General features: G+C 37.7%; 1 protein-coding gene across 3 annotated transcripts in view; it reads right to left on the reverse strand.

Annotated features, from left to right (window-relative positions):
* Positions 1 to 764: 764 nt before the first annotated feature.
* The window catches only part of LOC124171357 (Down syndrome cell adhesion molecule-like protein Dscam2), a 500071-nt gene continuing 486531 nt past the window's right edge, over positions 765 to 14304 (reverse strand). For all 3 annotated transcript variants that reach the window (XM_046550521.1, XM_046550522.1, XM_046550520.1), the window contains 3 exons: positions 6965 to 7178; positions 2926 to 3016; positions 765 to 2663 (listed from right to left, as the gene is read on the reverse strand). In XM_046550521.1, the coding sequence (XP_046406477.1) occupies positions 2522 to 2663; positions 2926 to 3016; positions 6965 to 7178 (447 nt within the window). In that variant the 3' untranslated portion in view covers positions 765 to 2521. The remainder of the gene's footprint in view (positions 2664 to 2925; positions 3017 to 6964; positions 7179 to 14304) is intronic.

A 14304-nucleotide genomic window follows, 5' to 3' on the forward strand; every position in this document is an offset into this window, starting at 1 on the left:
TAAAATCTGGACACTGTTTTGGTGCTATAAAATAAAGCTTGAAGTACAGCATTCCTTAAATCGGACAGAACGTAAAGTATGCGTCACTCCGGCATTTTTCGTTAGCAGTAAGCTCTTGCCGACACATTTTCCTTCCTCCACCTGACCTTACCTTAGTATGCCCCCTATGGCCTAATAGGTAAGGCACTGGCCTCCTAAACCTGGAATTGGGGATTCGAGTCCCTCCAGGGGAAGATTTTTGTCGGCCTCGGTGGCGGCGGGGTAATGTTCTCTCCTGCAAAATTAAAGCTCGTGGGGTTAATTTCTCGCCTGGATAGATTGCCCCTATCCAGGACATGAATGTTTGTGTACGCTTAGTTGTTAAATAATTCGAAAATCTCGATGTCAGTTAGCCCTGTTTTTGGTGGTGTGGAAATGAATATCTTTGCTTACTAAAGATTATCTATGCTCTAATTCGTTTTCTTATGACACCAAAAATATAACAAAAATGTTTATAAACTCTTTGTACCGTAGGCAGCGTCCAAAACAATTAAATAAAGCCAATGTAATTGAAAACTCAATCCAACAGAGTACAATTCAGTTATGGTGGGGATGAGAGTGATTGTTAACCTTAGGTAATGAATGGTGATGGCATATGGTTCTTAAGATACCCAATGAGACGAAGTTAATATTTTGAATGAATTTATGAAAAGCATTAGTCAAGCCTTTTTGGAAATGATAAACAATGAAGCAATTATTTTAGTCCGGGGCAATGATATACTCAGTTTAGATTGCACACTCACAAATATTTTATTTTCCACATCACAACAATCATTATCAATGAAATGTCGAACACACCATTATGTAGTCAATTCTGATGATGCAGAATCTTAATAATCTGGCATGTTATCGAAATGACATCTTTAATGGACGTTCGTACATATTTACACCGTTCTTAGTAAGCCATCTGGAAAAGATCACTCGTAAAATTGATTTCCATCACAGGTCATGGCGCCAGAGGACCAAACAAAATACTGCCCTCAATAAATACCAGGGGAAATACGACTGTTTGTCATCCATTTGAAAGCAAGGAACACCGACATTATACATTGAGTAGTCTTCAAAATTGCATTTGGAATGCAAAGGTTTTTGGGAGACATCAAGAGAGAGAGCTTCTATTGCAGTGAAGAGATTGTAGGCCAATACAGGGTTTCACAAATAATTAGTGTGATGCTGTCACTGCATGTGTTTCCAACACTGAAATTGAAGGTCGAAAAACTTTTAAACACATTAATATTCACATAAATGGTTTTGAGAAAGTTTTTAGTACCACTAGATTTCGACAAACACTTCGCAAGTGACCTTTCCAAGCATGGGTTCATTAACCCCTTCACAGTCAAGAAATTTCAATACTTCTGATCGCGCAATTCCCAAGCTCCGGTAAAAATCTTTTCGTTCATATTTTTTTTACATGAAAGACGGTTACGTACGAAGATATTTTTTTCCAATTTCATCTTTTGATTCATTATGAATCCTAAAGGCGCCGCAAAATCTGCCTGAAAATGAGGAGGATCCTCTTGTGCATACCTTCGTTAAAACACGCAGGCCGATTCTTTTTTATTTTTTTGAGGAAGAGGAATGCATAATACAATGTAAAAAACATCTGCCTAGTTTCGAATGCTATAAGGAAGAGAGCACATCTCAAAGAGTTGCCTTTGCGGTAGAGACGTTGCATCTTTATGCCATTCTCCCCACAGGAACGATATCTTACTGAATTTCACAGGACGCCGTTAAAGTCGCCAGGAATCATTGATTGAGAATTGAAGGGAGTTTTTAAATTTCAAATTAACTGAAGACGAAAATAAAGAAAGGAAACCAACCCTCGACAGATACCCAAATACGCCAGAATGGTGTAAAGTCGGGGTAAATTATTCTTCAGCAAATTAATTAAATAAGCTAATGCCCAATGGTTAAATTATTCTCCCCTAAAAGAGGCATCAACAATTCGCTGTCCTATAACCAAACAGTAGCACTGACAGGTTTACGACAGAAACACAATCAATTGAAATTTATTTAATAGACATAGAAACATAGAAATAGCAATAAGGATAGTTTTCAGATCATAGAGTATCCATTACTCCCTCCCAGCTTTCTCATTAACTCGAGTCTGCCCAAACATTTTCAATCAACTCCGAAAGGCGACGGGAAAGAGGTTTTTTAATACTTCGTTGGTGACACTCGATGAATCCGATATGGTACAAACATCCCAAAAATATGGTTTTTCCATTACAAGAAAATTACAAAGTCTCAGTCCTAGAGGTCATTGGACTTTGGGAAATAAATAAAAACATTCCAGTCCGCAATAGACGGCCGCCGGCTCCAAAATTTTCCAATATCATCTCCAGGTCGATCTCAATCCAATATGGTCCGATCCGGTTTGATCCGGTCCCATTCCGGGACACCTCAGGTTGGCATGACCCGGGGGGAAAACAGCCCCCGGATCACCAGTTGAGCTTTCTTTCTGGAGCGGGGAGAGCCCTTCTTACACCCGGATGGAGAAGTCTTTGGTGGACTGCATGGCTAGGAAGTGCGGTGAAGCTCTGCGACACTTCTCCGCCTCGCATTCGGCTTCGCTTGACTCGGAAACTGGCACCGTCGGTCCCACGGCTCCGCACCGGCGACTGCTTTTGGGGGGGAGACGGGGGTCAAAGGTTGGGAATTTAGGGGGGGTCAAAGGTGTTTTGGGGGGACAGTGGGGATGGTTTCACCGTGATCAGTTCCAGTTTCAGTCTCATCGTGATGAGATCATCTACTCAAGAATAGACACAACCTCAAGAATTTTCCTCATTATCTCTCTTTTTTTCAAAAAAATATGATCACAATTTTTTTCCCTCGCGTACTTAAAAGATATCGGAAAATGCAACCGTCTTCGGCTGCCTGAAGTACCTTGGCTTCCCTGTCCGCGGGAATGAACGACGCTCAGCTACGGGAGACGGCTCGGGCGACGTACTTGACTCCGGCCCCGGGTACAGGAGGTCTGCGGAAAGTCAACAAAAAGACATTGCGGTTACTGTTGCAAGTGACTATGTTCACCGCTATTTATAGCTAACTAATTTTAGCTTACGACAACATGGCGATTCTTGCTAATAAAGAAGACCCAAAGAATAAAACGTGATTTACTACAGCATTACATTATCGACCGATGGTAACAATTTAATTAGCACCAAAATTAATCCATCATGGTAAAAATCAACATTCTGTAGAAGAGCTATGATAATGCGTGTTTATATAAGTGGAAATTGCAACTGGTGCACCTAAGTTATGTATGGGGTAATCTGAGTGCAATAAGGTCATTTCCTTTGGGGATGTGCCATGATGTTATGCAATAAATCTCAGCTATAATTCGTTAGAAGTCTGATATTCGTACACAAGTGGCTTTTAGATATCAATCCATGTTGTTGTAGCAGAATTAAAAAACAAATTACCAAGTCCTACCAGCTGGATGTTGTATGTAGCGCATTTAAAGGCTAAATGGAAATTTACCAGTATGTATGACCCCTGCTTGAGGTCATTTGCAATTATTCTCCATTATTTTTCCCCGATGGTCTATGAATTCGTTCGTTCTAAGTTTAATGAGGATTTTACCTCCACTAGTGCAATGAATACTCGTATCCAAAGTTTAATTGTGCACCAGGGTTCGGTAAAGAATGTATTACAGCAATTAAAACTGCAGCGAAAAACTACATCTGAGTTCAAGTGGCTGTGGTAATATTCCCATAATTTGTTTGATTAACGATGACATAAGTATTAAGGGACACATCGAATATGATTGAAAGAAAGTGGCAGGCAATGCAGATTTGGGAACAGAGGTTTCGAATTTTTACATACTGCCCTCAAAGAGAGCTATTGCGATCATATGCACTGCTCTCAATAAAAACTGGAAAATACATATATAAAATATGCGTATTTTTTACTTACTCACTCTGTGGGAGGGAAAAGGCAAACTTAATTAGAATTGCAGTTGGAAAATAAGAAGAGGTGGGCGTATATATGGTTGCATTAATACTTTGTGGAGCAGGAAGCAACTTTACTATGGCCAAGCGTCAGTCTGAGAAATTCAAATAACCTCAGAGTTTGCTTTCATACACCCAACGACTGCCGGAAAAAAATATTTTCTCTTTGCTGCATATCACATGATAAAGCTTAGCTGCTTCAGTGTGCTGAAATTTATTCATACATATAGTTAATTGAAGTTAAATAGAAAAATTTTCTAAGTTATATAGAAAAAACTGAGGGCCTTGCCAACAAACTTAATATCAAGCACTTGGAGGGGAAAAATCCAAGGTACAACCTGCGGTTCTGTGGGTAATACTCTACTGCACTGCAAAGATATTTTAAAATTAGGAGAAATTGAAGGTTGCACTGAAACAGCACAATTCATTTGAAAGGTGAAGATTTTTTTTACACTAGAAATTCTTCAAGTCAGCTAGCAAAATAATATAAAGCTCCAATTCAAGCGAAAAGGAAGATCGAACGCCATCCATGATTAGCAGAGGCGGTCAAATACATCAAGTCCATGTCGCTCTGTTCAAAACAGAAAATATCTATTTTTAGCCCACACTATTATTTTTAGGTGATCTCCTTGGTTTATATGTCTATTTAATGAGTGTAGAAGGCCTGTCTGAATGTGTGTTCAAATTGAATGAAATACTTAAAAAAACATACAATTAGCCAAAACGATCTTAAATTGTTTTTTGGCTCAATTATAAAAAGGGGTGGATGGAATAACAATCCGTTGTACACGCAATTTAAATCTGCATCTGCAAGACTTATTCTAAAGGATGAACAAAAGAAATTGACAGTATATTTTTTACCAACCGTCACCAATGGAAACTCCAACTTGAGCCAAGCTCATTTTGTTGAATACAGTGGCTTTCTATCTTTGTAATTCTAAATCCCTACTGTAGACCTAAGTGATTGCTCAAAAATCCCAAATTATCGCTATATTGTAAGGATTTGACAGAGTATGCCGCAGGATATGCGGTAAAAATTATCTTGCTATATTTGCAATATTGAGAATAGCAGAATGCATTGCTAAGCAGCGATGTTTATCTTCTGATCTCTCATATAAATAAAGGTGGTCTAAATTAATGCATGTAGAGATGTAGTTACTGTCTGTAACTTAAGAGAAAGTCCTTCTAGAAATACTGACGCGAAAATTTGAAATAAATTCTGTAGCAATATACAAAATATTTAGAACTGGGAAATTTCGGTATCCGATAATCTCACGAAGCAGATTTGCATCTTTGTGACACGCATGGTGAAAAGTTAATTATAAGCGTGTTGTAGTAGTCGAAATTAAAAGAATTACTATAAAATTTAATGTAATAGTAACAAATGCAATGCAATACTTAATAATTTAATGTAATAATCAACGATATAATATAAGAGTCAGCAATGTTACGAAATAGTTTACAATAGGGTGATTTCCTTTAATTTTTTATTGCCTAAATCGAAATACTCCTGGAGTATATATTTCACGCTTTTAGATTTTAAAATGACGATAACTATTTTTCGCTGTTAAATGAAAAGTGAAAATTTTCAAGCGCGCGAAAATGCGACGGCTAAGTATGCATGCTGGGAAATGCCCGTGTGGTGTCTGGCTGCTTCTGTGTAAGGCCACCTGGGTGCGAGGCTATGAACGCCGCTACGATACAAGCTACTTGCTGCCGAGCATGGCAGTAGCGTAGAGTACCCTGCTAGCAGGTAGCACTTGGCTTAAATAAGGATTATTAATACCCTATCAAACCAAGGAAACTTTCCAAACATAGGCAATTTTAATAGGTGATTATTAAGAAATTTTTCCCTGAGATCTGTGCCTCATGCATGCATTGGTAATCTCAGACGATGTAAAACTCCTGACTACTCGTATAGAATCTAGGTCCCTGTGACGTCACGTGGACTGGCATCGCATGGGCGCCAATCTGGCCTTTTTTCAAATGCGGTTAAAATTTGACCATTGCCATTCGTCTAAACTGGGTGCGAAAGATCCACAGAGAAAAATCATTCGCCTTGACCGGGATTCGAACCCGGATCCCCCGATTTCCGGTCGAGTGCTTTAGCCAGTTATGCTACCGAGGCGTCATTCTTCCCTGTGGATATTTTCTGATTTTTTTTCTCTGTTTTCTCTGTGGATCTTTCGCATGATTGTGCAATGCGGGTGACTCCCGTAAAAGTTATCACCGCAACTAGTCCCGGTATACTTTAAACTAGTCTAGAGCGAACACCTCTTTGTGTTCAATGTCCGGGCCTGCTCTCCGGCTGTGGCGCTGTGCGCACGATTTGGACTGCTTGTGGCATCATATGCACAGCAGTCCAGCAACATCTTGTCCGGTAGTGTCCGAAAATATCCACAGGTAGCTTAACTGGTTAAAGCACTCGACCGGAAATCGGGGGATCCGGGTTCGAATCCCGGTCAAGGCGAATGATTTTTTCTCTGTGGATCTTTCGCACGATTGTGCAATGCAGGTGACTCCCGTAAAAGTTATCACCGCGGCTAGTCCCGGTATACTTTAAACTAGCCTAAACTGGGATTTCAAAAACCAAATAATTTGTATATTATGAATACACTATTGTTGGGTAACGAATCGCAATCAATGCCTTTCGTTTTCTTTGATGAAGGAAACCACCCTAATCATTGAAATCAAATAAAAAATGAGAATTGCATATCCTTTTACACCAAAGAAAGCGCCATAATAATGAAAACTGTTAGCTGGACCGAGGGAAAGATATAATCTTCGGTAAATTAATTTTAAATAATGGCTTTCATTTCAATAAATTTTAAATAAATTAATTTTCAATTTCAATCAATGCCTTTCATTTTATTCGTTGAAGGAAACTACCCTATTTAATATGACAGTCAGCAAAGGGTTTAAGGTGTTCTCACTCATGTAAGACACGATCTCATCCACCCCGCGTCACTTACTGAGGTGGGTGGGCTCTGGAGCGACGGCCGAGACGGGCAGCGTGGCCGGGACGGATTCTTCGAGCTGGTTGGAGGACTCGGTGCGGCTGGACGTGCCTTGCTCCGTGTCCGACTCCGAGCCGAAGCTGTCGTAGTCCTCACTGTCCCGACGGTCGCCACGCGCTCCGCGGCGCTCACCGCAGCGTTTCCGACGGTGGAACTCACCCTTGGAGTGCTGCAGGCGCAAAAAAAAGATTGAATGATCAACTTGGAAAAATGAATGCTTTCATTAGATAAGGCAGGGATATAAGTGAGCTGGGAACAATTTGGTACAATTAGTCTCAGCTGTTAATTCAAAATCAGATACGTGCCATCACGTGCACTCAAACACTTAAAAGGACCCATAACCCTCAGTTGACCAGTATTTATTGACGAAGAGTGACTCGTTCAAAAATTTATTCCATAATTATAAAATTTTCAGGATTTATAGGTTAATCCCTAGTGAACATATAGCTTTACCTACGATTTGAAATTTTTATCTCATTGTTTTATCAGATGAAAAAACTTTGTGGACGAAATGGAGGCATATATTTAAAAAAGTCAACTTTATATTCCCAGAAAATTTCACAATGCTTGTTTGAATTTTATGCCATCATTTTAAAAAATTTCATTATTCTTAAGGTAAGCCTTTGTGATTGTTTAGCTAAATCTATTGTTTGAAATTTTTACTACAGTAATTTATTAGGTGAAATATATTAATTAAAAAGATTATTATAAATTTATCTGTAAAACTCAAAATAATTGATAAAAGGATTGTTAATTACCTCGATTATAAAGGAATGAAAACAATTTCTAGAAATTTGTCATTTTTAAACGATTACCACCTTACCAATGCATTAAATATTTTTCTTAGTACATGATATATCGCAATATGTAAATGATAATAAAAATTGCTATTAATGCATGCCATTTTCTTCTAGTGGATTAGGTTGTAGCGAAATATCCTTATGTTTAAGTACTTAACTTTTTATACTATTCAAAGAATGGAAACCATTTTCAGGTGCTGGTGTGGTAAAAAATGCAGGCATTATTTTCAGAACTAATTTTACATTCGATGAAGTTCGTTCTGGAGTTTTTGTCACTCTATGTTATGTAATGAATGATAATTGCCTTGCAGTAAATCATTCTCACCGTTTGCTGATGTACCAACACAGAAAAATTATCCATGGCATATTACTTATTCTGTTTTAGATAAGGCATTAACAGAACACTGATTATCTAATCCCTGAAGATGCTAATAATAAATGGTGAAACTTTATCGTAGAGAAAAAAATGATCTAAATTTAATACATAACACATAGTGGCAAACTCCACAACGAGCTAAATTGTTGCTTTTACCTTCCTTAGCATTTGAATTGGACGCTGAATTTGCTTCCACAGAGCATGAGGTTCATGCAACGGAAGACCGCGCTGCATTCTCACCGAGTTCTCGGCTTTGCTATGCGAAGCAAATCGTAACGCAAGGACTGGGCACTCCGCTCTCGAGAGCAAAGGATCGGACATCAGGCCTCCACCACTAACGTAGCGCTTTTGCTCACTAAATCCAATAAGGACGCCATCCAATTATAGATCCAAGTACCACTCCGAAAAATTCTCTCACGATGCTCCGAGCAGTAAAGGTTCACGAGGCTGACTACTCTACCATTTGCAGCGCTCACAGACCATTTCATGCTATTTATGTTTCACGAAGCACTTACGCCGTTCATGTGAAATGCAGGCACATCAACCTGTTTTCGACGCAAAAAGTGATAACGCCATTCAGTGCCTCACCGTTATCGCCAACAATAAAATACAGACGTGAGATACCAGGCATAAACGCTAAGGATCGTTTTCACCATGTAATGACTTAGATGTTTCCTATCGCATCGTATGTTTTATTCGTAAATTTATTTCCGATATCCTATATTTATTAGTAAGAATACTAGAGGATCAATCATTTGAAATGAAACTATCACAAATCGTAATAGGGATACAGAAAAGGAAAACGAAAATATTTTACCAACTGTTAAATCTTATTGATCTGTGCAATAATCACTAACACTTTCTGTTTAAAAAAGTAATAAAAAAGGTCAATTGAAATATGCAATTGTATTATTCTGTAAACGTTTAGCAAAACAATACTTCATGAAAAATCATCTACTTAAAAAAATCATCACGGCTGCAACCAAGCATTTTATAGTGAAAAACATTTTATCTGTTTGCCAGATTGATTGATTGATCGAATAATAAATGGGAATCATTAACACAAACGGCAGCAAACCTATCACTTATCAGACAAATTGACTCGGTAACATTAGATCGAAACGCATAGCTAGCTCTTTAGATAATATCAGAGCAAGTGTAATCGTTCTCTAGCTACTATTTGAAGCCGAGATGTGAAATTTAAATTTGATATGTTATGCGTAGAGGCAATATTACATCACAATTGCAATGAACACAACGCAGTGTCATCATTCTCCTCTTTTCTTCTTTTGACATTTAATTCAGATATACGCTTTTGGCTACTGTCTTCAAAGCAAACAATGCAAAGTAGCATTTTCAATGGACATTAGAAAAAACAAAAGAAAAATTACATAAAATATTTACAAGAGAACTATATCTAGAATTAGAGGAGTAATTTGTGCAATACAAGTGCAAGTAATTGTAATTGACAAACTCTAGGAGCATAGAAGAAAACATTAGCCAACCTCATAACCTTTTTTCTCAGTTTCATTGCCTCTAACAACTAACGAAAATAATTTTTTTGGCCTAGGAGATAACGGGAGTCATTCATCATTATAATACAAACATATAGTGATGGGAAAGCATAAGTAATGATCCCGTGATAAAAAAGGCAGAGTATGTATATGCATTTATAATTAAATATTCTACCGATCAAGGTAGGTTTCCATGGATGACTTAAGAAGAATTCTGGCAGCCTTCCCTTTCTTGATGCACTTCCCTCTATAACAATACGGCCTATTCCCTCTCAATATATATATAATAATTCTATTCTCTTCCTTCCTCTCCCTTGTTTACTCAAAATCCTACCCTCCAACGCTGTTTTCAACATCCCCTCCCCGCTTAGAATTCGATCCTTCCATGCCTTGTTTCTCCTCCGTTTCTCATCTAGAACCAGCTTTTCCTCACCCACCATGTCCAGCACTTCGTCATTCCTTCTCCTCTCCGTCCAATTCACATTCTCCATTCTTATGCACGAGTATGCATAAGAATTCAATATTTACTTTATGCTGTGGAACCATGCATTAAATTCTAAAACCACCTCTACTATTTATATCACTATATGATTCAATGCTTTATTTTTATATTTAATAGGTGTGTATCTGTATCGGATATTATAAAATTGGAGGAGGCTACATTCCTGGTAGGAAGGAGGAGGCACTTCAATTTGTTAAACACATCGAGGTTGAGACGTAAATTCCGAAACTGCATAGTTTTCAAAGCCGTCATTTTGATTGTGGAGAAGCTCCAATATCGTTACATTAGTATATTGAGAATGTAAAATGTTTTACTAAATATCCAAAAAAAATTTTTTTTTATAATTTATGTAGGTTGTGAAAGAGCTACTCATGTTAAAGATTCGAAAATAACTAAGTAATTTGAAACAGTATATTCTTGACTCTAAATTTGATTTTGGTGGAGTTCCTAATGAAGCTCTATCAACTTTGCATAAAGATATAGACAATCTAAAATGTCATGATAAAATTACTGGACCGGTATTATTAAAAATTATCCAGATTTATCAAAAGAGCTACTCATGTAAATTATCAGAAAAATAATATGTAATTATTTATTTTTGATACTAAATTTGATTGTGATTCACTTCCTAATGAGGCTATATCTGCTTAACATAGATATATTGATACTGTAGAATGTTATAATAAAATTCCTTAAAAGATTAAATTAAAAATTTATCCAGGCAGTACAAGAGGTAATTACATAAAGATAGGAAATTATTTTGAAACAGTTTATTTTCCACACTAAAGTTGATCGTGGTGAATATATCGACAATGTCAAATGTTATGGTGAAGTTATTAGACAGACAGTATAAAAAATTATCCAGATCGTAAAAGATTTTATGAGATATTGTGAGAGAGCTTATGTTATAGTCCAGAAAAATAATTTAAAAGAGTAAATTCGTGATACTTTGCTACGATACGGTACGATCCATTTCTCTTTCTCAACAATGCCACACAATGTGCAAAACGACCTTTGCGTTCGTGTTATAGGGTAATCTCGGCGAATCCCAAATCAAAATCATAAACACACTGGATCTGACATTAGCTTTAAAGGCGATTTCCCGAGGTTCCACGTGCACAAAGCCCTTTCGTTCGTCTGCCATCCCTTTCTCCCTCTAATGCGAACGGAGCGTGAGAGAGAACCGCCCTCCTCATTTTTCCACTGCATCTCTGCTCCGAAAGCACGAACCCTCCCGCTCACGAAATCATTTTCCGTTCAGAATTTTCGCCGGAGATTATTGAGAGGCTGTTTCAAATGACATGACAGCTAACCCCTTTGCCTTCCGGAGCTATTATCTATATTATATAAGACCCACTTCCGACCTCTCTCTGACTCACTCGTACAAATGCTTGAGGTGAACTAGACGAGATAAAACATAGAGTCATTAGCTTTGCCGCGAGACGAGACGACACTTAAGCCAGTCTCGTCTCAGTCTCGTTTTCTGCACTAGGGTCTCGTCTCAAGTCTCGGACGAAACTTCCGTCTCGTCTTGTTTCCCCCAAAATACATTTAGCACCATAAAAAGCCGTTTACTTTGCGTACTTAATCGCTGAATCTGCACGCTCGAAATAGGAAAACCATTGCTAGAATTTAAAATATATATATTGGTCTGGATACCAATGGCATCAAACTGCTTGTGAAAGCATCGATTTTATTGTTTCTCAATGAACAAACTAGTAACATAATAAAAAAATTTCTAAAAAGGTAATATAGACGCACATTTACTGCAGAGAAATCCACAGGAAGTTTATAAAAATAACAATAAAACAGTAAGTGGTATAAGAGTTGATTTTCGCTTTAATAAAGTTTTTTAATAATTTTCGGGTTTAAAAAAGTTTAAATAACATAAGTTTTTTCTTTGAGTGCCCAAATTGCTCGTCAACGACGAATTCACACATAATAGACATCTTGCTGATTCGTTACCCAGGCGGTTTCTATCTTTCCTCATTGTCAAGGCGCCTATTGAGAACTACATATCCGCTGGAACAGATGTAGCGGGAATACTGACGAAGTTTCTCGCCATTTTCGATAGCATTGAAAAAATTCACTTATTTTCCTTTCACCATTTCAATATGTGTTATGTCACCGTGATCGTTTGTTACCATTCTCTCTAGGGTCAAAAATACCATATCGCACGATGCATGCCCCAGTGTATTCCATAGTGCAACAGAGAGGTAATGGTTGGAGATTCTCGAGTCATCATAGAGCAGCAATTTTATTTTGATGTCCAGTTTGAAGATTGGAGTCTGATCTCCCCAATGGCATGAGAACATCTGGCTGTGCACGAAGATACCATTGGGCTATACATTTTGATATCCGTTACTCCTAATTCAACGTAATACGCTGTTCACAGCTAAATGATATCATTTCATTCGATACAGTCCTTGAAAAATAAGGATCCCATTTCTAAAAGTCGCATTTCAAATAATGAGAGCAAATTAATCCGGTTAGCATGGTGAGAAGTAATGAATCACCTTGAAGAGGATTTGCTAAGGAGTACATTCAGCACCAGAACTAAGCAACTCCACTGAGAACAGTGATGGCATGCGGATGGAGGTGATTGCAAAGGAGAGAATTTATCTACGTAAGAAGCACAGGAATGGTTGATATTCTAGTGTATGCTGTTGATTAATCTCACGATGGTTCTGGATGAGGTTTCATTGAAAACAAAATTGATAGCGAGGTAATATCTTCTCATAAATAGTCCTTTACATCGCGATACTCTCATATTATTGGAGAGGTCTGACTCCTCGAAAAAGGAATTCGACTCAAAAGACTATGTGTTCCAATCCTTATGCGAAATGAATACGAAGGAGAACAAATCTACGATAAGCATTATTAGCAGGAAGTACTTTGAAGACGATAAAGTGAATAAGGAGTGCCTAAAAATCAAGAGAGATGGTCTCAGCACCAAGCAGCGATAGGAGACGGTTTGGTAAGGAGACGAAAGATTTATAAAATCATGATAATGAGCAAAATTTAAAAAAAGGGGTTGAAATGAATCGCATCTAAATAGCATTTTTTCAGAAAGACGGCAATTGAGATTTTGTATCAAAATTTCATCCCTTTAATTAGTTATGCAAGCAAAAAGACGTCGCTGCATAAAACAGGCGATTTGCCGGGTTTTTTATATAGTTCCACTGCCGGCATCCAGGCAAAAGCGTCACTCAGGATCCCGGATCTCTCGAGCCGAGTGTTTAAGCCATTTAATCTGAAAAACTCGCAGCAAATCGAGGGATCTGGATCTGAATCCCGGTCAGGGATGATTTTTCCCCTCAGGAATTTCGCGCAAGTCTGCAAAAAGGTTTTTTTCGAGAGGTTTCTGGCCACTTGTAGAATGGACTGCATGCTGCTGAAGTAACAATACTTGCCGCTGACAGGTATTTCTGGAGAAAATATGATGAATGAAGTTGGAATGAGTGGCTGATGAATATGAAGGACGATAGAATAGATTTCTTCTCCTCAGTGAGATGATCAGGCAATGGACTTTTTGGTTAAATGGATTTCTGGTTAGCAAAAAAAGGGAAATAAAAGAAATTAAAGTCGAAGAAAAGCCAATTGTAGTTTATCTTTTTTATTTTAACATCCTCAACACTATTTAGCGACATTAAAGTAACTATTATAATAAATTTAATTAATGAGGTTAATTATGTCAATTATCATTCGTCTTTCCGCCAAGAAGATCTGCTCTGCGCTATTCGAACTGGCGGAATCATTTTTTCCTAGCATGCAAACTATACGCAGGATTGCAAGTGCCACTGGGCGATACTTATCACGCATGCGAGTTTAATTCAAGATATTTTTTCGTAGAAGTACTGAAAATTAACACATTAGAAAATAGCGTTACAACGTTAACATCGCAGGAAACAAAGATAAGTAATCATCCATTAACAATCTTATTTCAATTAACTACACCCTTGGCTAAGCTAGCTATTACTTGGCTCCAGAAGTCACGCTCATGCATTAGGAAATTGATTTTTCGGCAGAAGTTCTTTTTATAGTTAGATAATTTATCAATAAGTTATAACTGAATTATAATCAATAAGTTATAACTGAATTAT

This window comes from Ischnura elegans, chromosome X (assembly GCF_921293095.1).
Source record: "Ischnura elegans chromosome X, ioIscEleg1.1, whole genome shotgun sequence".
Classification (NCBI taxonomy): Eukaryota; Metazoa; Arthropoda; class Insecta; order Odonata; family Coenagrionidae; genus Ischnura; species Ischnura elegans.